Source organism: Phoca vitulina, unplaced genomic scaffold (genome assembly GCF_004348235.1).
Source record: "Phoca vitulina isolate PV1807 unplaced genomic scaffold, GSC_HSeal_1.0 scaffold45, whole genome shotgun sequence".
NCBI lineage: Eukaryota > Metazoa > Chordata > Mammalia > Carnivora > Phocidae > Phoca > Phoca vitulina.
Genome location: NW_022589748.1, coordinates 11706740 through 11726341, shown reverse-complemented (window position 1 = coordinate 11726341; position 19602 = coordinate 11706740). Strand labels below are relative to the sequence as shown.

Below are 19602 nucleotides of genomic sequence, written 5' to 3'. Positions count from 1 at the left end.
AAGGGACCTCCTTCTGCTACTGAGTTTGGTCCCCGAGAATTGTCACCCCATGAAAGAGGAGCTGGGGAGCTGGTACCCTTTTACAAGAGAAGAAATGAAGGCATCTAACCGTGTTGTATCCCGCTCACTTTCATGAAACAAATTTGGGATGGAGCAGAATGGGAGGCCCGGCTTTGACCTTTGCCTGGGAAGCACCCAGGAGGGTGTGGTGCTGACTCAGGCCTCTGCCCTTGCACTTTCCAGAAGTCTCGGAACGCAGGGCCACTGAGGAGGGTCAGACTGCTCTGCAGACAGCCCGGCAGGAGCTCAGTACTGTTCGCTTTTGCCATTAGCATTAATGAATATTAATGATATCTCATTAGCATTAATGCTAATCAGAGTCTTTGGCTTCTCTGGGAAGCTGCAGCTAAAAGAAAATGACGTCATCGTTTAGAACAGAAACGCAGAACCGGTGCCTCTGGCCCACACGTCGCTTAGCAAGTTTTTGGATTAAGAGCTAACTTTATTCTTTTTTTAAGATTTTTAATTTATATATTTGAGAGAGCGTGTGCATGCACGAGAGAGATTGAGAGAGAGAGAGAGGCATGGGTGGGGGCGGGGGGGATGGGGGGACAGAGGCTGGGGAAAGGGGAGAAGCAGACTCCCCGCTGAGCAGAGAGCCAGACAGGGGGCTCGATCCCAGGACCCCGGGATCATGACCTGAGCCAAAGGCAGACACTTAACCGACTGAGCCACCCAGGCGCCCGGATTAGTAACAAACTTTAATGTTGGAGAGAGCTTTCCCCCATGTGGGATTCCAGGCTGTTCTCTGGCCACCCTGGTCTGCAGTCCTGCCCAGCCTGATTGTGGCATCCTGCTTACATGTCCTCAGACCCCAGACCTGCTTCGCCCACTTCTGTTACCCTCCCACCCCTGCGGCTGCAACTCCAATGTGGTCTGAACTTCTCATTTCTCAGATGCACAAACTGAGGCCCAGAGACAGGGGTTGCCTCGCCCAGAGTCACACGGGGGTACGAATCCCGACCCACCACCAGCACCGGGTCGGGCGTAGAGAACTTCTTGCCACCACATCCTTCTCAGCTGCAGCCCAATCTCACCCCTTTCTTATCTTTCTGGCTTTTCCCTTCAAGTCAAGCCGTCTCCCCCTTTCAACGTGACCGTGACCTTCTCGGGGCATTATAACATCTCCTGGAGCTCCAATTACGATTTCTTCACGCTGAAGGGCAAGCTGCAGTATGAGCTGCGATACAGGAAGTGGGGAGTCCCCTGGGCTCTGGTGAGGCTCGCAGAGACTTGGGGGAAGGAGGGAGGGGAGGCGCCGTGCTGAGCATCTGGGGCGCACTGGTGGTGGGGAGGGAGTTCTGAGCGACAGGTGAGCTGGTGACTCACAGCCAAGAATGGAACCAAGGACCCACTGCGGCTGGAAGCTCTCCCCTCCGCCCTCCCACCCCGTGCTGCCCCCCTTCATTTCTCCCTGGGGTGGGAGGCCCCTCAAAATTCTTTCCTTCATGCCCCTGGTTCCTCGATCAGCATGCCAGAGAGGAAGAGGGTAGCAAATCCTCAGGTTTCCTCCCGGAGTCTAGTATAGTCACAGCAGAGGAAGTTTCAGAAATGGGGCCAGCTGGAGCCTTTCCCCTTGGCTTAGAATGGCCACAGGTGAAGAGCTCCAGAAGTTCAATAACCAAGAAAGTCCAGTGTTAGAGGGACCATTGTTTCCAAGGTGAAGACTTCTAGAAGTATCCTTGTTTAGAGCGTTGGAGAGTTCCCAAAGGGCCCACTATTCAGAACAGTCACAGCTGAAGCCTTCTAGAATGATCCATCCTTCAGAGAGGTCCCAGTTGAAGAATTTCATACATGTGGTTGTTTGGAATGTCCCCCGTGGAAGGCTTCCAGAGATATCCGTTGCTGAGAGGCCTGTGGTCCAAGACTTGCAGAAATGCCCGCTGTTGAGAAGGCCCACTATGGAACAATTCCAAAAGTGACCACTGTCTGGAAGGCTGCTGGTTAAAGATTCTGGTTAAAGAGGGGCCACTGCTACTCCTGGGCCGGTCCCAGGCCTCGCCGGGAGGGTCCCCTGCCAGGACTGTGAGGGGAGAGCTGGGGTCAGAGAGAAACAAGGTCTAAGCAGTGCCCGTGGCTCTGTGCCGCCCCCACCGGAGTGGACGGGATGCAAGCTGAGCCTGGTCTTGTGGAGGGAGCGGGGCCTTTGCAGGAGACCCTCAGCCCCTCTCGGGGCGGCTGGGAAAGTGTGCTTCTGCTGGAGGCAGGGGCTGGCCTGGCTGAGCCTGACCCGGTGCATCCTCCCTGTGTGCTGGCAGAGTCCAGAGAGAAAGCTGATCTCGGTGGACTCGAGGAACGTGTCTCTCCTTCCCTTGGAGTTCCAGAGTAACTCGAGGTATGAGCTGCAGATCCGCGCAGGGCCCCAGCCCGGCTCCTCCTTCCAGGGGACCTGGAGTGAGTGGAGTGACCCGGTCACCTTTCACACCCAGACGGAAGGTAGGTGTGGCTCCTGGCAGGGCGCTCGGTGCTCTTCATAACTCCTTGCAGTGGGAATTATTATCCCCATTTTGCAGAAGGGAACACAGAGGCCCAGCGGGATGAAGTGGCTTGCCTGGGGTGTGGGTGGGAGCAGGATCCCAGACCGCCCCACTTCCAGGCCCCCGCGGCCTTCCCATGCCCTCCACACCAGCCCAGACCCATTGCTCCCCACACCCGCCCCACGTGGCCTCTGGGAGAGGTGGGCTCCACTTTATCCAGTGTCTGCTTCCTTCCCAGAGATAAAGGGAGGCTCTCACACTTACCTGCTCTATCTCCTGCTTGTCATCATACTCCCCATCCTCGTCTTCTTAGGCCTGAAGATCCACCTGCCTTGGAGGTGAGGCCAGGGATTCAGGGAGGCAGGGGGAGGGGGTCGGCCTGGGCCACAGCCCCTCTATAACCACCCAGGGTTGGGGGACACAGCCTGTCATCGCAATAGTGGTCATGACAATGACGGTGATGAGAAACAACTCCTGTTCACTGGGCACTGGGCAGCGCACCCACCTCACCTTCACCTTCAAGCCTTAGGAGCTTGCCATTCGGGACTTACCTCCCCTGGACAAATGGGGCAAGAGCAGGGAAGTACAGAGCTGGCAAAGAACTTGCCCAAAGCCGCACAGCTCTGAGGTGGAGTCTGCCCCAGTGCTCATGACAGTGACCTAGGCTATGATCTTGTCCGGTGACATTTATGCTTTGCGTCCCGGGGGGGCACGCAGGGCCGCCAGGTCATGGGGGATAATCCACCCCACCCTCTTCCCTTCTGCTCCAACCAGGGTTTGCTGAGCCCTGGGCAAGGGTGGGGGGGATCCGTACACCCGGCTCGATGTGTTCATCTGCATCCAGAGGCTTTGACAGAGATGGAGGCAGTGAAGCTGGAGGGGGAGAGAGCGCGATGCGAATAATAATGAAGATCACGGAGCGCTCTCTGGGTGCTGGGGTGCTGGGGCTCCCCACACCCCTGTGGAACCAGCCCTTTGCTCATCCCTGGTGGTGGAGGAGGAAATCGAGGCTCAGAAGGGGCAGCATTTGCCAGGCACAGAATAGGCAGCCAAGCGCTTAAACTCCGGGCACCTGCGTGAGACTTGCTGCCCCCATTTTATAGATGTGGAAGTTGAGGCCCGGGGTAGAGAGGTGGAAGGGAGGTGCGTGCGTGTGCTTTGGGAGGGGCTGAGTGTCCTGCAGGACAAAGTTGGGGAGCCCCTGAGTGGGAGGCCAGGCTGTCCTCTGGGGAATGGTGAGGGCTCACCTCATCTCTGCCCTCCCAGGCTATGGAAGAAGGTGTGGGGGCAGGTGCCCAACCCACAGAAGTTCTTCCATCCCCTCTATGTGGGCCACAATGGAGACTTCAAGGTGAGTGCCCTTCCTCCCGTGACAAACCCCGCGGAGCCTCTTACCGTCTGGGAGCTTACCTCCATCTGCGCCCAGGACCCCAGCCCCACCCTGCAGGCCCAGAGCGCCCGGGCCCCAGCCAGGCCCCGGTCTCCGCATCTGCAGAGTGCAGGAAATAATTAGGGTGGGGCGGAACTGGTATAAGAATGACACAAAATCGGGCAGCATCTCCCAACCCAGGAGCCAGGCTGGGGGAGGGGGTGAGCCCGGTGGTTCCTTGAGTCACAAACTGGTCTCCCGCTTCTTTGTCAGAAGCCCCCGAGACGGAGCAGGTTCTGGGAAGGGTCTGGCCCCACCTGCCAAATACACCAACCCCCCGCCAAACCCCAACCACCCGTCACCTGCCGGCGCCCACGGTTGTCTGTGCCCATTTACCGCTCAACACCCACCCCGCGTGGGAGGGCCCGCCGCAGAGAGGATGTGGTGACTTGGGGGGGCAGCCGCCCACTCCCGCTGAGCTTGGATGTCAGGAAACGTGGACCAGAGCATTGGCTGAGCTCCTGCTGTCTGCCTGGCGCTGCACTGAGCGCCCTCTGACCCCTGCCCCTTCCATCCTGATCGCAGCCCCTGGGTGGCAGGGGGGTGCTCCATCATCCACAGGGCACCCCTGGGGAGACCGAGGCTCCAAGTGGGGAAGCGGCGTTCGTGAGGCAGGGGAGCAGCCTGGACTCCCACCCCCACCCCCGGGGGGAGAGAGACCTTCCTCCTTCCTCTGCACCTTCCCTGAAGCTCAGATACCACACCTATTCGGTGTTTACTCCCCCTATACTCACATGTGCCCGGCCCTCTGCAAGGAGCTTCCGAGATGTGAATGCAATGACTCCTCACCACAGCTCTGTGCAGTCGGTGCTACTGGCAGATGGGGGGGGGCCTCACCCGGGGCCTGAGATGTTTTCTGAGGCAGCAGCCTCAAAACTGGGAGATTGTGGTTCTCGGGGTTTTCACTGCCACTCGGATGGAGACCCTGTGTCATGAGTGGGACCCCAGGCCAGTGAAGGCAGGGTGGGGGATGCTCAGAGCTTGGGGGCGCTGCCTCGGTCCGTCATCGTTCCACATCCCTTACTCACCAAGCACACAGAGGCCTTTCCCAGGGGCTTGTCACCGATTCCCTCCACGTGTTCATTTAGTTAATACACATTTATTGGGCACCGATTGTATGCAAGGCAGTGTGTGAGCCTCCGGGAACACAGCTGGGACCAGAAGAATCGAGGCGTCTGCCCCGGCCAAGTGTCCACTCCAGTGGGGACACCAGAGAATGTTCGTTTTCAAGAAGTGTCCCGGAGGAAATGAAACAGGGGACCGGGTGGCGGCTCTGTCGCCCAGACCTCAGGCCCTCCCGCCCCCATGTCCCTACAACTCAGCAATCTTGGCCCCTGCTACCCAGGCCCTGTGCAGACCCCAGGCCCCCGAGCACTGATTATCTGGCAGGCTACTGAGGGCAGCGGCTCCCTCCTGCAGGTGGGGAAACTGAGGCCCAGGGAGGAAGGGACAGTGGTGAGGAGGGTCCCCGGATAGGGGCGCACCATGGCTCTGACCCCTGGTGCTCTCTTTATCCTCTCATGTCTCTGTCTCTTGCTGTCTCTGTCTGGCTCTGTCTGTCTGTCCATGCCCTCCTTGCCCCCGTTCTGTCATGACCGTCTCCCTTTTCTCACTCACAGAAATGGGTGGGTGCACCCTTCACTGCCTCCAGCCTGGAGCTGGGACCCCAGAGCCCCGAGGTGCTTTCATCCCTGGAGATGTTCAACTTTTGCCCACCGCAGAGCGCCGCCAAAGGGCCGCAGCCCATGCCTCTGCCGGAGTCCTCCGACCTGGTGGAAGCCGATGAGGGGCCTGAGCCGGACTCCTGGGGCCCAGCGCCTGCCACCACCGGCGGCTTGGGTGGCTCGGCTTATAGCCAGGAGAAGGACCAAGTGTACAGCGTACTGTCCATCAACACGGTGACCGTAGCAGACATGGAGGGGCTGTGTGCCTGGTCCTGCACCTGTGGGGATGACGGCTACCCAGCCCTGAACTTGGACGCCAGCCTGGAGCCCGGCTCAGGCACTGAGGACCCGCTCTTGGACACCGGGACCACAGTCCTCTCCTGTGGCTGCGTCTCGACTGGTGGCCTTGCCGGGCCGGGAGGCCCTCCTGGCAGCCTCCTTGACCAGCTAAAGCTGCCCCTTGAAGATGAGGCAGGTTGGACCCCAGGCCCGCCGTGGAGTGGCGGGCCCCCCAGAGGGGCGTCTGACAGCGAAGCGGGCTCGCCTCCCGCCGGCCTGGACATGGACACTTTCGACAGTGGCTTCGCGGGCTCTGACTGCGGCAGCCCCGTGGAGTGTGACTTCACCAGCCCCCGGGACGAGGGGCCCCCCAGGAGCTACCTCCGCCAGTGGGTGGTCATGGCCCCGCCGCCCGAGGGACCCGGGCCCCAGGCCAGCCAGTGAGGCTGACCGGCCGTCCAGAGCCATTCGGCCAGAGCCAGAGCTGGGCTCGCCTGGGCCGTGGGGTAAAGAGGCCTGCGACCTTTGGGCCCCCAGAGGGGGCTCCTGAGCCTGGTTGACGCCTGGTGCGCACGGGTGTGTCCGTGTGTGGGAGCAGGTGCCCGTGGGCACGGAGGCGAGACGCACATGTGTCTGGGACTGTGTGCACACGATGACAGCCTCCCTCCTTTCTGGACGTGGGGCGGCCCCCCACGGACCCTGCCCTGCGGGGCCTGCCTCCAGGAGCCGTGAGAAGTCCCTGCTGTTCCTTTTCACGTCTCAGGGAGACGGGAAGGGGATGGAGTGAGCCCATGGGGACCCTGGCTGTGGGAAGGTTTGTGGGGGCCTGTGGACAGAGGTCTGAATCCCAACTGTGATGCCCCTGGGCTGTGCCACCTTGGGCCAGCCGCTTCCCCTCTCTGGGCTGGCTACTGGGGGGGGCCCGCAGGTGGCATGACCCCCCTTGGGGAGAAATCGGTGAGGTCACCCACTGTATGTAGGGCTGCAGCAGAGCAGACCCTCAATAAATTCAGCTTCCTTCCTTCTGGGGCCCAGACCAAGCTTGTGCTGGTGGTGGGCGGGGGTGAGAAAGCAGCCACAGTTTGGGGCTGTCCTGCCCGCAGAGGGGCACTTGGCGGGGCGGGGATGGTTCCAGGCTTCAAGTCAGCCTGTCCCTTAGAAACAGCCCCCACCGGCCAAGATTTGCTGGCTTCGGCTGCCCACTCAGTTATTCCCCTTATGCTCCCTAGAAATATTTATCGGTCACGAGGACATGTGCCGGGTTCTGGGGTACACCGTGCGGGGGGGCTCCTTTGGCACTCGTGGTGGAGGAGGGGCAGACAGGCGGTGATGACGCAGCCCTCCACTCCTCTGGCATCTTGTTTGCTCACCCCGGGAATCAGGGGGAAGTCAAGGTCTTGTCGACGATTTCTCAGACAGTCCGTTCAAAATGCGAATTGAGACGCTAAGAAAATCCACCTTGGCCACGTTTGAAGGCACCTTACCGAACATCAGCGCCACAGACTGCATGCAGCTCATGCTTTAACAAACCAAACCAAAACCAAAAACAGCAAACAAGACCGTAGGTTGTTTTCCCAGTCGGGGTGCTCACCTTTAGAGGCGTCTTTTTCGAGTCCGCCAAGCAGGGTTAGGGAGGCCGAGAGTCTGATTCAGCAGGCCGGCCGGCTCCCAGAGCCCGGGGACATCCCTGCCCCAGCCTGGAACTGCCCGGGGCCCTTGTTGTCCCAGGAGGCCGGGCTGCTGGGCGGAACCCAAAGGGGAAAAGCTCCGGTTTGTCTGTCCTCTTGCATGAGCCTGAGCTACCTGTTGGTGGGAGTCAGTCCTGCAGAAAGCCTCACCGTGACTCATCTGTAACATGGGGTGGTTGGTGGGGGTGTCCCCGAGAGAGTCCTGGGTGCTGAAAGTTCTAGAACATCGATGGTTTCAACCGTGGGGCTGTTGACCTGGGATCAAAGTGAGGCTCAGCTGGGAGCTCGAGTCTGACACGGGAGCACAGTCTGACACAAGCGAGCAGCCCTCACCATCCCCCACTGTCACCCCCCGGGGACACTTGGGCCAAGGTATGCTGTGGTTTTCACATCCTCCTGGGGCCAGTGGGTTCCAGGGGCCACCTGAGCCACCGGCTCCCCAGGGGAGGCAGCGCAGCTCTCCCGCGCACAGAGCTCTGGGCCGGGGGCCAGGGGCCAGGGGGCCAGGAGGCCAGGGGGCCAGGGCTGGGGCTTGGTCAGGGGCTCTGGCTTGGGCCAGGCGTGGCTCCTCACCGACTCTGTCTCTGAAGGGGACTCAGCTGGTAAGCGGGCTGCAAAGAGGAGGCAGGAGCTGGTCCTCCTGGGAGGGTGGGTTAGCAGGAGGTGGGTGGGTGGGTGATGAGGGACCGGTGGCTACGTGGGCAGGTGGACGGACAGACGGATGAAGGGATGGTGAAAGGCTAGAAGGAAGAACGCGGATGGACAGGTGGAAACAGATGCTAGAGACCAGGATTGTAAGTCGAATATAAGCCCCGCGAGGAAAACAACTTCCTCTGTTTTGTTCCCTGCCCTACCTACAGCCTGGCACATAGGCACTCAGAAAAGCCCGATTTGTAGGGTGTCGTGTGTGCTTTATTCCCATGGTGTAGACGCTTCCACCATGGCCAATTTCAAGCTACCAACCTGACAACCCCAAGTGGGATTGGGAAGAGATGTGTGTCATCAACCCTCCTAGGTGGTCCGACCCAGCCCCAGCACCCCACTGACGGGAACCCCGAGGGGCATCGGGAGGGGCTGGAGGGCTTCAAGGAGGAGGTGGTGGTTGTTGGACTTTGACAAATGGATAGGACTTGTTAGATGAACCGGCTTTTCTGGCAGAAGGAAGAGCTTGAGCAAGGGCCTGGAGGTGTGACGGAGCCCTGAGCACCTGGAGGTGGGAAAGGTGGCTCCTCGTCACCCAGAGTCCAGGCCACAATTGCCAATGACTCTCTTGGGAGAGTCAGGAGGATTGATAACAACACCCCGTGCACGGAAGCCACGCTCTCCTCCTGGGGCAGCCCTTTTCCATCTGTGGGGTCGGAGAGGGCAGGGCTATCCATGGGACGAATGAAGTGAAGGTGCACAACGGGCCAGAGGCTTGCTGGCCTGAGGTCACACACTGAATTAAAGATCACAGCCAGAACTCGAACTCTGGTCTCCTGACCCCAAATGCAGCTCTTCTTCCCCTTGCTCAGCTGGGAGGGACCTAGGTCAAGAGGGAACACTTGTGGGGTGCCTTTTGCTTCTGTCCATGCAGCGTCCTTGTGGGGCAGCTGACCCCAGCTCTGGGAGTGGCCGACAGAGCATTCCATGCCACCCCAACCCCCACCACACCACTGGTTTTGGGACATACACGAGACTCAAACTGGTCCATGTGCTCTTTCTGCTAGGACTGCCGAGCGGTAGGGATGGACTGAAGCCCGGGGCTGTGGGGTGGGGCCAACACACAGGAAAGTAGAGCTGGAAACAGAGATTGATTCCTGGTAATATCTCTTGAGCTCCTGGATCCAGCCATGCCTGAAACCACATCCCCATGGACTTTTGAGGTACCCAAGTGTGGAAGTCATTATGCTCTTCATCTTCTGGCCCCCCTGGTATGGTACCACATGACCAGGACTGGCCAGGGAGTTGTAAGCAGAAGTGGTAAGTCTCACTTCTGGACCAGAGCATGTACCTGACCATTGTGATGTTCTCCCGAGTGTTGTTCCTCTCTGCCACCGGGAGCTGTGACAAATAAGCTGGCGGCTGCTCCATCAGCCTGAGTCCCTGCGGGAGGAGACACGGAGAGCAGAGCCTCCAGTTTACCCGAGATGGACATGTATCATGAGCAAGAAATCAATCCCTGTTGTAACCCACCGAGATTTGGGGGCTCTGTGTTAGCACCGCATAACTCAGCCTGTCCCGACTGGGCTGATGAGCTGCGAGTTTCCCTTTTTTGCTTAAGTGGGTCTGACATGGGTTTGTGTCACTTGCAGTGGGAAGTGTCCTAGCATAATGAGGACTCTCCTCCCAACCTGAGGAAGGACTAACTACATTCAATGGGGCCAGGGGGCCAGGCTCCATCCCTTCTCATGGATGACCTTGGGCAGTCGCCTGCTGTCTCTGAGCCTCAGTTTCCTCTTCGTAAAGTGGGGGGCAGCCATCAGCCTCTCGGCTTGCTGGGAGGACCTCCACATCTGGGAGGAACGGCTTGGCTGGGATGAGACCCACACACAAGAAAGCGGAGCTGGTGTGTTCCTTTAGGCTCCCTGTTGGAGGGGAAGGCTCTTCTCCCTCCCCTGCTTGGGACTTGGTCTGGGGACGGGCCACGTGGGGCACATCCCACCCGCAGCCGCCCGGACGCACCATCAGAAAACCAGGGACGGGAAAGACGGAGCAGCGAGCACATACATGCACTTGCCTCCCGGGAGCCCCCCGCACCTAGAGAACAGGAGGAAGAAGTACACGTTCTCGACAGGGAGGAGATGCAAGAGGGGTCACCCGTAGTCAAGAAGCATCAAGCCACGAAAGGAAAACAAGAGGAGTCGGGTCTCCGCTCAGACGTCACCTTCTCAGCAGGACCTCCCCTGGGCCCCTCACTCAAAACTGCAGCACCCCACTGACTTAGTTGTCCCCCGTAACATGTATTAAGCTCTAACCTGTGTCTTTTACTGATTCGTCGTGTTTACTGTCAGTCCCGCTAGCACGGGGGCTTCGTCTGTTTTACTCGCCCTGCGTCGCAGAGCCTGGAATGGTGCCTGGCACATGGCAGGTGCTCAGCAGATGCTGGACGGATGAGCGTGTGAAGCAATCAGTTAACGGCAGAGCAGCGGCTGACGAGGCAGTGGGCAGAGAGGACGGAGGGGACTGAGCCCAGGGGGGAGCCGCCTGCCCTGGACCTGGAGATACCACAGAACGGGGCAGAGAGACGAAGACGGGGGCCTCCTGGGAAGTCCTTAAACGGAGCAAGAGACCCTCTCCTGTTGCTCACCCCGGGGGGCAGCGAGGGGTCTTTCCCCCGTCCCTGGGGGGCCACAGATCTGAGGGGTTTTAACATTGGTGGCCCCAGAGAAGAAACCTTCTCATTCTGCAATTTAAGGGGTCTCCTAGAATAGAGCTGGCTGCTCACCCCAAAGCAGCGCCCGCCTCTGGCAAGCAGCTTGAGGGGGGCGTTGGGGGCCGCACGGGTGAGCTGGCAACACCAGCAGATCAACCCACTAGCTGCCAGTCTGCAGAAGCTATTTTCTCTCTCTGTGCCTCAGTTTCTTCAGACACGAAATGGGCGTACTGAGCAGACGTGCTTTGAGGCTGCCGGGAGGCCAGGAGTTGGTCTGCGTCAAGTGCCAAGGACGGTGCTCAGGAAGTGTTGTTGCTTGATCATCATTTCTGTGGGCAAGTCAACCCCCTCCCCGCACCACTCCAGCAAGCTTTTCCCGTTCTCAACCCTGGGACCCGGGAATCCTCGCTGCAGACACCTGGAGAGCGAAACGAACCAGCCGCAAACCGAGCCGCTGCCGCCACCTGCTGGTGACCACAGGAACTTGGCTGAAGTGGGAGGGGCGGCGCCAGAGTCCTGTCAGGTGGCTTAGATGGGCGCCCCTACACCATGGTCGCGGCCACACTCTTGCCGTGGAGGATGGTGATGACCCAAGGTGAACGGACGGGGTTTTTTAATTCCACCAGGGCTGACTTCTGGTTGGGTGGCTGGAGGTGCACAGGGCACTGGATGCTGGGGGTGGTGAGGTGTCACCAAGCAGGGAGATCACACGTGTGCACGCACACCCACATACACACACAGACGTGTCAATACGCGGATCCACACCCATGCACAACTGGGAAATCCCTGGCACAAGCGGGTCAGGGGTCCAAGGGAAGGCTGGGTGGTCAGGGGAAGTCAGAGGGCGGAGATCACGCTCAGCCCAGGTCAGAAACGGGGCAGGAGGGGAGCAGGGCCAGCAGCCGGCAGGACATGGTCTGAGAGGACCCCAGACAGGAGGGAGGCGCAGTCTGAGAAGGCAGAGGAGGAGGCTCAATAGGGGGAAACCAGGAAGAGTGGTGCTTACCTTTAGGGAAAGGAGGGAGTAAGTCCAGGGACACGGCTGGGGGAGCCCAGCGAGCTTTATCAGTGAGACATTTTATGTAAAAATGGCATCAAAGACCCATGTTTTCTAGTGGTGCAGAAAATGTATGTAAATGCAAAGAAAAAGGTCCTAAGGGGAAAGGAGCCTGGAGGCTTGAGTCTTACTGTACTGTTTTAATTAAAGAGAATACATTACCATGTTGCTGATGTAAGTTAAAAGGAGTAAGAACCAAAAGTTGGGGGTGGGGTGGGGACACGAAGGACAGAGCCACGGATGTCCAGGCCCTATAGTTCTGGCCTCCTGTGAGCGGCAGCCCAGGGTGAATGGGACGTGTGCCCTCTGGGCTCTGTGTCCCTCCTCACCCTCCCTGCCTTGTTTGGGAGTCCCTTCACTTACACTTTAGTTTTCCACAGTCTCTACCACTCCCTAGTATTTATATTTAACACAAGGCTCTCCTTCCTCTCATTTATGGGACCTGCTTGACCCCTGAAGGCATCTGTGCTCAGATCTTCTGGTCTATACTGTGGTTCCTGAAGCCCTTTGTGCAGAGGTTGGAAGGGGAGAGCTACCTTGGATGGGTGGGTGGGTGGATAGGTGGACAGATGGGGAGGTGGGTAGATGGATGGATGGTGGGTAGATGGGTGGATGGATGGTGGGTAGATGGGTGGATGGATGGGTAGATGGATGGATGGGTAGATGGGTGGATGGATGGTGGGTAGATGGATGGATGGATGGGTAGTGGGTGGATGGATGGGTAGATGGATGGATGGATGGGTAGTGGGTGGATGGATGGGTAGTGGGTGGATGGATGGGTAGATGGATGGATGGATGGGTAGATGGATGGATGGATGGGTAGTGGGTGGATGGATGGGTAGTGGGTGGATGGATGGGTAGATGGATGGATGGATGGGTAGATGGATGGATGGATGGGTAGTGGGTGGATGGATGGGTGATGGGTGTGTGGGTGGGGGGGGGATGGGTGTGTGGGTGGGGGGTGGATGGACAGACAGACATGGACAGATGCACAGGTGGGCAGAAGGAGGGAGAGAACAGGTCATCCTTGCACAGAATGGCTGGCTGTGGAATGTGGAGCCTGGTCACAGAAGCCCATCTCTCCACTGAAGGGCTGCACCCCTCATCCCTATGTCCCATCTCCCAAACACAGGCCCAACCGTCCCTCAGGTACGGGGACAGGATGGGAGATAAACCTTGCTGAGCCCCACGATTTGCTTGTACTTGGTGTCCTTCAGTGCCTCTGGTCTTCCCAGGAAGAAGGCAGTCCATCCCCATTTTTCAGATGAGAAAAGCAAGGCTGAGATGGGAGTGTCGAGACCGGGTGCCCGTAGCACCACCTGTCTTCCGCCACACAGTGTGTTCCCAAACAACTGGCATTTGTAAAGTATTTTCTGTTCATAAAGCAGATAACACACTCTTTTTTCTACTTGATCTCAAAAAAATCTCCCCACTTTTTTTTTTTTAATACTTGAGTAAAAATGAGAGAAAAAAAAGTGACGGTTAAGACTTGGCCAGGTCTTGGGGGCGCCTGGGTGGCTCAGTCGTTAAGCGTCTGCCTTCAGCAGCTCAGGTCGTGATCCCAGGGTCCTGGGATGGAGCCCCACATCGGGCTCCCTGCTCAGCGGGAAGCCTGCTTCTCCCTCTCCCACTCCCCCTGCTTGTGTTCCCTCTCTCTGTCAAATAAATAAATAAATAATCTTTAAAAGAAAAAAAAAAGACTTGGCCAGGTCTTGTCTGTGCTGGGGTTCACCCTCAGACTCCCCACTCCGTGCTCCATCCTGCCCCTCATCACCCCAGAGTTTGGTCCCAAGATAGAAACACGGGGCCCTGAGTTGGGCCAGGCCAGGAGCTGCAGGTCAAACATGCCCTGATGGGCTGCTTTTGTGAGGCTGAGAAGCTGGCAGGTGCGAGGCTGGGCCTGAGGCTGGGGCAGTGCTGCCTGGGGGGCCCGTCCCCACTCCCACACTCCCCAATGCCCTATGCACTGTCGCTGGAGCTCTCCAGTTTTCCACAAGATAGAAGTCTGGATTTTTTAAAAATGTGAAATGTCCCATTTTTTAAAAAAATGTTGGCAGCTCATATACACATACAAAAGAAAGAGAAGGAAAAAGAAAAAAGAAAGAGAGGAAAGGAGAGAAAGGGAAGGAGGGAAGAAAAAGGGAAGGGGGGGAGAAGGGAGGGAAGGGCTGAAGAGAACGCCCACTGCCCAAACCCAGGCCATAGCCTGTGACCCCTGCAACCGGCCGGCCTGGCCCTGGGCCACCCTGCATGGCACAGCTGCCCGAGCGCCTCCGGGTAGACAGAGGCCTGGGCCCGGCTGAGGAGGAGGAAGGGCTCTGGAGCAGGGGCAGGAGGGCTGGGCCGAGCAGGGGCAAGTCAGGGCTGCAGCGCCTCCCTCCCCCTTTGGTTTAAGTGGGAGCCTCTATTCCTGGCGGTTCTGCAGGTGAAAGCAGGAAGGCCCCCAGGGGAACAGAGATTCTTTAGGAAACACAGAAACCTAAATGCATTTTCCTTCACTTTAATTACAAAATAAATAAATACATGCCAAGGGGTTTTTTTAAAGACAAAAGAAGGGAAAAGAACAAACCAACTCTAGGCCCGCTCAGCTCCTCGGCTCCAGCTGCGGGAAAGGCGCTCCCCACCCCCACCCCCCGGAGGCCCGCCGGTTGTCTTGTGGGACCGACAAGGGGGCCCCAGGCTCAGGGTCCGATGTCCTGCCTGGAGAGGGGTCAGTCCCTGCTCGGGCCCTGGGCGGCAGGACACACAGCCCGTTCTGTGACGCGCCCCCCACGAGGCCCTGCCACTTGGGGCACTTGGCCTTTCTGCCATGGTGGCTGGAATCTGCAACGCGGGCTGTGAGCAAGGCCAGCTCCTGACCCTCACTGGCCAAAGGATGACGCCGCCGAGGTCCATACGGGAAGGTGGAAGGCACGGGGGCCCGGGCCGGCAGCTCCGCTCCCTAACGGTGGAGGCCCTTGGAGGCCAAGCCCACCAGGGCCTCTCAGACTCACCACAACCCAAGTTCCGCAGAGAAAGCAGGCAGCGACGGAGCGCAGGATCCGTGCCTGCGGCCACGGCTAACACGCCCTGGGAACGAGAGAGGGACAGCAGGGACCCAAGCCTCCCGGGAGCTGCTCCCTGACAACGCCCGGCGGGATGGAGCAGGGCCCTCCGTCCGGGAAGCCCCCCGGAGCAGGCGGGCGGGAGGCCCTCTTCCGAGTTCCGGGCCCGAGGCTTGGCACAGACCTGTCCCTGTGCACCGGGCAGGGTGCGGCGCACGCGGGGGCCAGGTGGAGCCCCCCCCAGGGAGTCACGCCCTCCTCAGGCACCAGTGGCGGGGAGGGGGGGTCGTGGTGACCGCACGTGCCTCATAAGTGGACCCACTTGTTCCAGTTGACCTCGTGGGGGAACACGCGGCCCAACCGCAGGGTGCAGTCCAGCGTGGGCTCGTAGAACACAGTGGGGCTCTCGTTCGGGCTGGAGGGCGCCTGGGCCTCCGGGACCTGGGGCTTGGAGAAGAGCGAGACGGCGGCCGGCTTCCTCAGCAAGCACTTCTTAATGCAGCCCAGGGATTCCAGGCCCTAGAGATAGTAGGACACCTAGGGTGACGGGTGCACTTGCAGACCGGGTCCTCCGTCCCACCCTGGGGGCTGCAGGACCCCAGGGCAGGGGTGGGGGCCGCAGGGGCCCAGGGAAGACAGGCGAGGGGCTCCTGGGCCGGCCTGGCGGCCTCGGAGGCCAGCGAGGACACCTCTCTGGGCAGGGCAGAGCAGGGGGGTAAAGTAAGTAAGGGACCCATGCGAGCGGCCTGGCTCTCAGGCCGAACCTAGAATCTCCTGACGGGCCGCCCCGCTGGGAGGCTGAAGCAGGGGCCCAGGAGGAGGGAGCAGCGGTCAGCAGGGGCGGGTGGGGGGGGCCCGGCCAGCCCTGCCCGGCCGCACCTGCAGCAGCTCGAGCACGGCGATGGGCTGCAGGACGCCCTGGTAATGCTGCAGCAGGCGGCTCTCGGGGATGCCGGGCCGGGTCATGATGTGGTAGAGCACGGCCTCCATCATGCCCTTGCACACCGGCATGTTCAGGTGGCCGTCCACGATGCGCCACGGGCGGGCGACGAAGGAGATGTTCTCGCAGTCCCTGCAGGGGCGGCACGCAGGCGTCAGGCTCGGTGGGTGAGGGGACACGGTTCCACCGAAGGGACGCTGAGGCTCAGGGCGGTCGGCGCCTGGCCTGCGTCACAGGGCCGGGGGTCCTGCTCCTCCACACCCCCCTGCCCATCTGGAATGAGGAGTCCCTACCCCAGGGCCCAGGGTCGCCAGCTGAGGGGACCCGCTCACACTCAGCCTTAACCGAGGCCGTGACGTGCCAATGTCCCCCACAGGGCCCCGCACTGGCAGAGGAGGGAGACGAGCTGACCTCTGGATGCACCAGCTCCATCCTGGCCCCAGGGGCAATGGCCGACTCCACATCAGGCTAGAGCTCACAGAGGTCTTTATGCAGAAGACCTACTCCTGTGTCTTAGCAGTCCCCCGTTGCCCCAGTGACTGGTCTGCCACACGGGGTCCAGGCATGGGAGGGGCCCAGGACCAGCTGGACACCGGGCTCTGACCGCCATGACCGGGAGCGCTGCATCGGAGCCGGGGGCTCACGGCCCCAGCACACGTGTGGGAGGCGCCCCCTCACCAGGAAGGCTCCCGTGAAGCCCATGGTTCCAGACGGACCCACGCACTGCCCAAGTCTACACCTCTGGCCCTCACCCGCTCCCCATAAGCAGCTCCTGCCCTGTTTCCCCAGCAAGTGGGACGACCAAAGACCAACACATTTCCAGGTCCCCTGGCCGAGAACTACCGCACCGGACCGTGGAAGATCTCCATGTGATGATCACTCCTGGGACCCCGGGGACAGACTCCCCACCCTCGCACCCACGCCCCGCACCAGGCCGCCTGGATCTGGGCACACACTCACTTTTCCCGTGCTGCTTGGGAGAGGCTGCTGGCCACAGAACTCTCGGCCAAACCTGACAGAAGAGGGAGAGGACATGAGACCTAAGAGGCAGGAGTCCATCTCTTCCTCTTCTGTTCATGCGACACGTCCTTCCAGGCTCTGGGGATAAAGCCGCGAACACAGGGACAGCAAGCCCAGTCCTCACAGAGCCCTCGCCCCCCGAGAAGCAAACTGGGCTGGGCCGCAGTGTGCAAGTGTGTGTGTGTGGGGGGGGTGTTCAGGGCCCTGAGGAACCCCCACGAGGGGAGGCAAGTGAGCACCTCATCTTCCACCCAAAAGCCCCGACCACAGAGCCGTGTGCATAACCCCCTAAGGCAAAAACAGCCCCAAGGAAACAAAGACGCCTTCAGAAAGCACACGAAGAGGCCAGCGTTGAGCACAGGTGAGAGCCTCTACCCCGCGGGAGGGGAGCCCAGCAGGTTTCCGTCCCTGCACGTCTGCCAATCCCGACAGGAGGCGCGACGCCCCCCGTTCCTACCACTGCGCCCTCACACGGGACGCCTCAGCCAACAAGGCCTTCCAGAACCACCCTCGTGTCCCACACTGGTCATTCACAGACCTGCTCAGGAGCCCCTGAAGCCCTCTAGTGGGAACAGGCAAGACCTTACCCCCTCAACGCTGAGACTAGGAAAAGCTGGGGTTCCCCGTCTCAGGGCAGGTGTGGGGTGTGGGGTGTGGGGGACACTCAGCCCAGGACAGACGATGGGCAGGTGGGGGAAGGTGGGGTGGGGGCCCAGGTTTGTTCGGTACCTCTGGGGTCTTCAGATCCTTCTGGAAGCTGGGCCTGACAGCTCAGCTGCTCCTCCTGGTCCTCCTGCCCGGCCTCCAGTGCTCCTGGGGGAGGCTCCTTCACACCTGTGTCTCCGGGAACTGGTGGCAGAGCAGGTGCCGGGGGCTCTGGCTCTTCTTCTGCTCTGGGCCTGGGGCTGGGGGCCCAGCGCACATCCTGGAGCGTGGGCCTCTTGGCGGGGGGCTTCTGGGTACTCTCGGGGTCCGTCTCCCTGCCCTGACAGGCCATGTGACTGCTCGTCCAGCTAGCACGCCTCTTGGTGCTCCGGGGGCCCTGGGAGGGCGGTGCCTGCCTCCCCGAGGGGCTGTCCTCGCTGGCAGGCCCGTCTCGGAGTCTGGCCTGGGGGTCTTCTCTTTGAGGGTACGCATCCTCCTCTCTGCCTTTCAGCCGCACCGAGTGCAGGAGCCAGGGCTGGGCAGAGGCCATGGCCACCAGGCGAGTGGTGTTGCCACCGACTTCCAGGACCTGGTGGTGCTCCAGGAGGTCCTAGGAAGAGCAGGAGACACACGGGTCTGTGAGGGATCCTCACGCCTGCTTCCCTTGCCCGGTGCATCTGAGCGTCCCGAGCAAATGGCAAGCCCAGCTCCACCAGGACAGACTGACTCGAGGGCGAGGTCTGGCTTCCAGCCCAAGGCAGGCGCCAGCTGGCCATGCGGCCCCAGGGCAGCCCTTTCCCCCTCTAGGCTTGGGGCAAACTTCTTAGAACCGAAGCTGCCGTGAAAGCGTCCTCCCAGGGAACTCAACACCCCGAGTGCTATCAAGTTCCACAAAAGCCATGATTGTTCCCACACGAATGACAGTAACTCCTCTCGTCCTTATACCAAGCCCTGCTTGCAAGGTCCCTGTTCTGATCGAGACACTGCACCCGACGCCATTGTCTTTCTTTTCATTCCTAGCTTAAAAACCCACAAGTCAGGATTCAAGAAATTTGCCCCAGTTCACATCCTGGAACCAGGACTCATATCCAGGTCACGCAGGTCTGGGGAGGGTTTGCTGTAAGCCCTTGTCACCTGGGCCACAGGGAGCATGGGTCATATGAACAAGGAGATACCATGTGAACAGTCGTCATGACCCTGCTCTCAGGTCCTGCACTCACAAACACCTGCTTCCAACTACAGACCAGGCACATCGGGGCCAGACAAGTCCCAAGGCACTCGATTTAAAAGGTCCATCTGTTAATACGTTCCTTGGGTTCAAGGGTCCCTGATGAAAATGGACCCAGGCAGGTACAGCAGGGAGTCCTGTGGGGCCAGGTGCAGGATATCCAGGAGCTGTGGGCCCAGCAGAGATGGCTCTACTTGGCTCCATCCCACTGTGCTGAAGAGACGGGACCCAGGGTGCCCAACCTCTAACATTCCAGAGAAGCTGGGTTTTAGGCAAAATCTCCCATTTCTAATCTTGGCGACTAATTTAATCTTTGAAAAAATTACACTACACGCCCCAAGCCGAGCCCCTCCTCCACGGCGTGCATCTGGCCGGTGAGTGGTACCTTCTGCGTCGGCTACCCCACATTACTTGAGAGCACGGCTCACCTGGATGTAGTCTGCGAAGGTCCTAGTGCGCTCGGCGTCTGTCCGCTCAAAGGCAGAGAACCATCTGCTCAGCTCCACTCTGTCCACCCCAAAGCACCCAGTGGCCGCAATGACCCCGTGGACCTCCAAGACAGCACACACATCTCCCGGCTCATACCCGCACAGCTCCACCTGGTGGACAAACTCCTCCAGGCCGCAGGTGGCCCCCTGGTTCTTGATCAGCCTGGTGAAGCTGTCAGGGAGGCAGGATATGCCCACGGGTAGCTCTTCCAGAGAAGGGACTGTGAA

General features: G+C 59.9%; 2 protein-coding genes across 2 annotated transcripts in view; one reads left to right on the top strand and one right to left on the bottom strand.

Annotated features, from left to right (window-relative positions):
• Positions 1–6927, top strand: part of IL21R (interleukin 21 receptor) — a 34721-nt gene extending 27794 nt beyond the window's left edge. Inside the window, exons 5-9 of the mRNA XM_032431159.1 lie at positions 1131–1276; positions 2319–2496; positions 2776–2875; positions 3804–3888; positions 5586–6927. Coding sequence (XP_032287050.1) covers positions 1131–1276; positions 2319–2496; positions 2776–2875; positions 3804–3888; positions 5586–6353 — 1277 coding nt within the window. The 3' untranslated portion in view covers positions 6354–6927. The remainder of the gene's footprint in view (positions 1–1130; positions 1277–2318; positions 2497–2775; positions 2876–3803; positions 3889–5585) is intronic.
• Positions 6928–14508: 7581 nt separating this feature from the next.
• The window catches only part of GTF3C1 (general transcription factor IIIC subunit 1), a 70447-nt gene continuing 65353 nt past the window's right edge, over positions 14509–19602 (bottom strand). Inside the window, exons 33-37 of the mRNA XM_032430726.1 lie at positions 19315–19595; positions 17743–18268; positions 16954–17005; positions 15933–16125; positions 14509–15572 (exon numbers count right to left, since the gene is read on the bottom strand). Coding sequence (XP_032286617.1) covers positions 15360–15572; positions 15933–16125; positions 16954–17005; positions 17743–18268; positions 19315–19595 — 1265 coding nt within the window. The 3' untranslated portion in view covers positions 14509–15359. The remainder of the gene's footprint in view (positions 15573–15932; positions 16126–16953; positions 17006–17742; positions 18269–19314; positions 19596–19602) is intronic.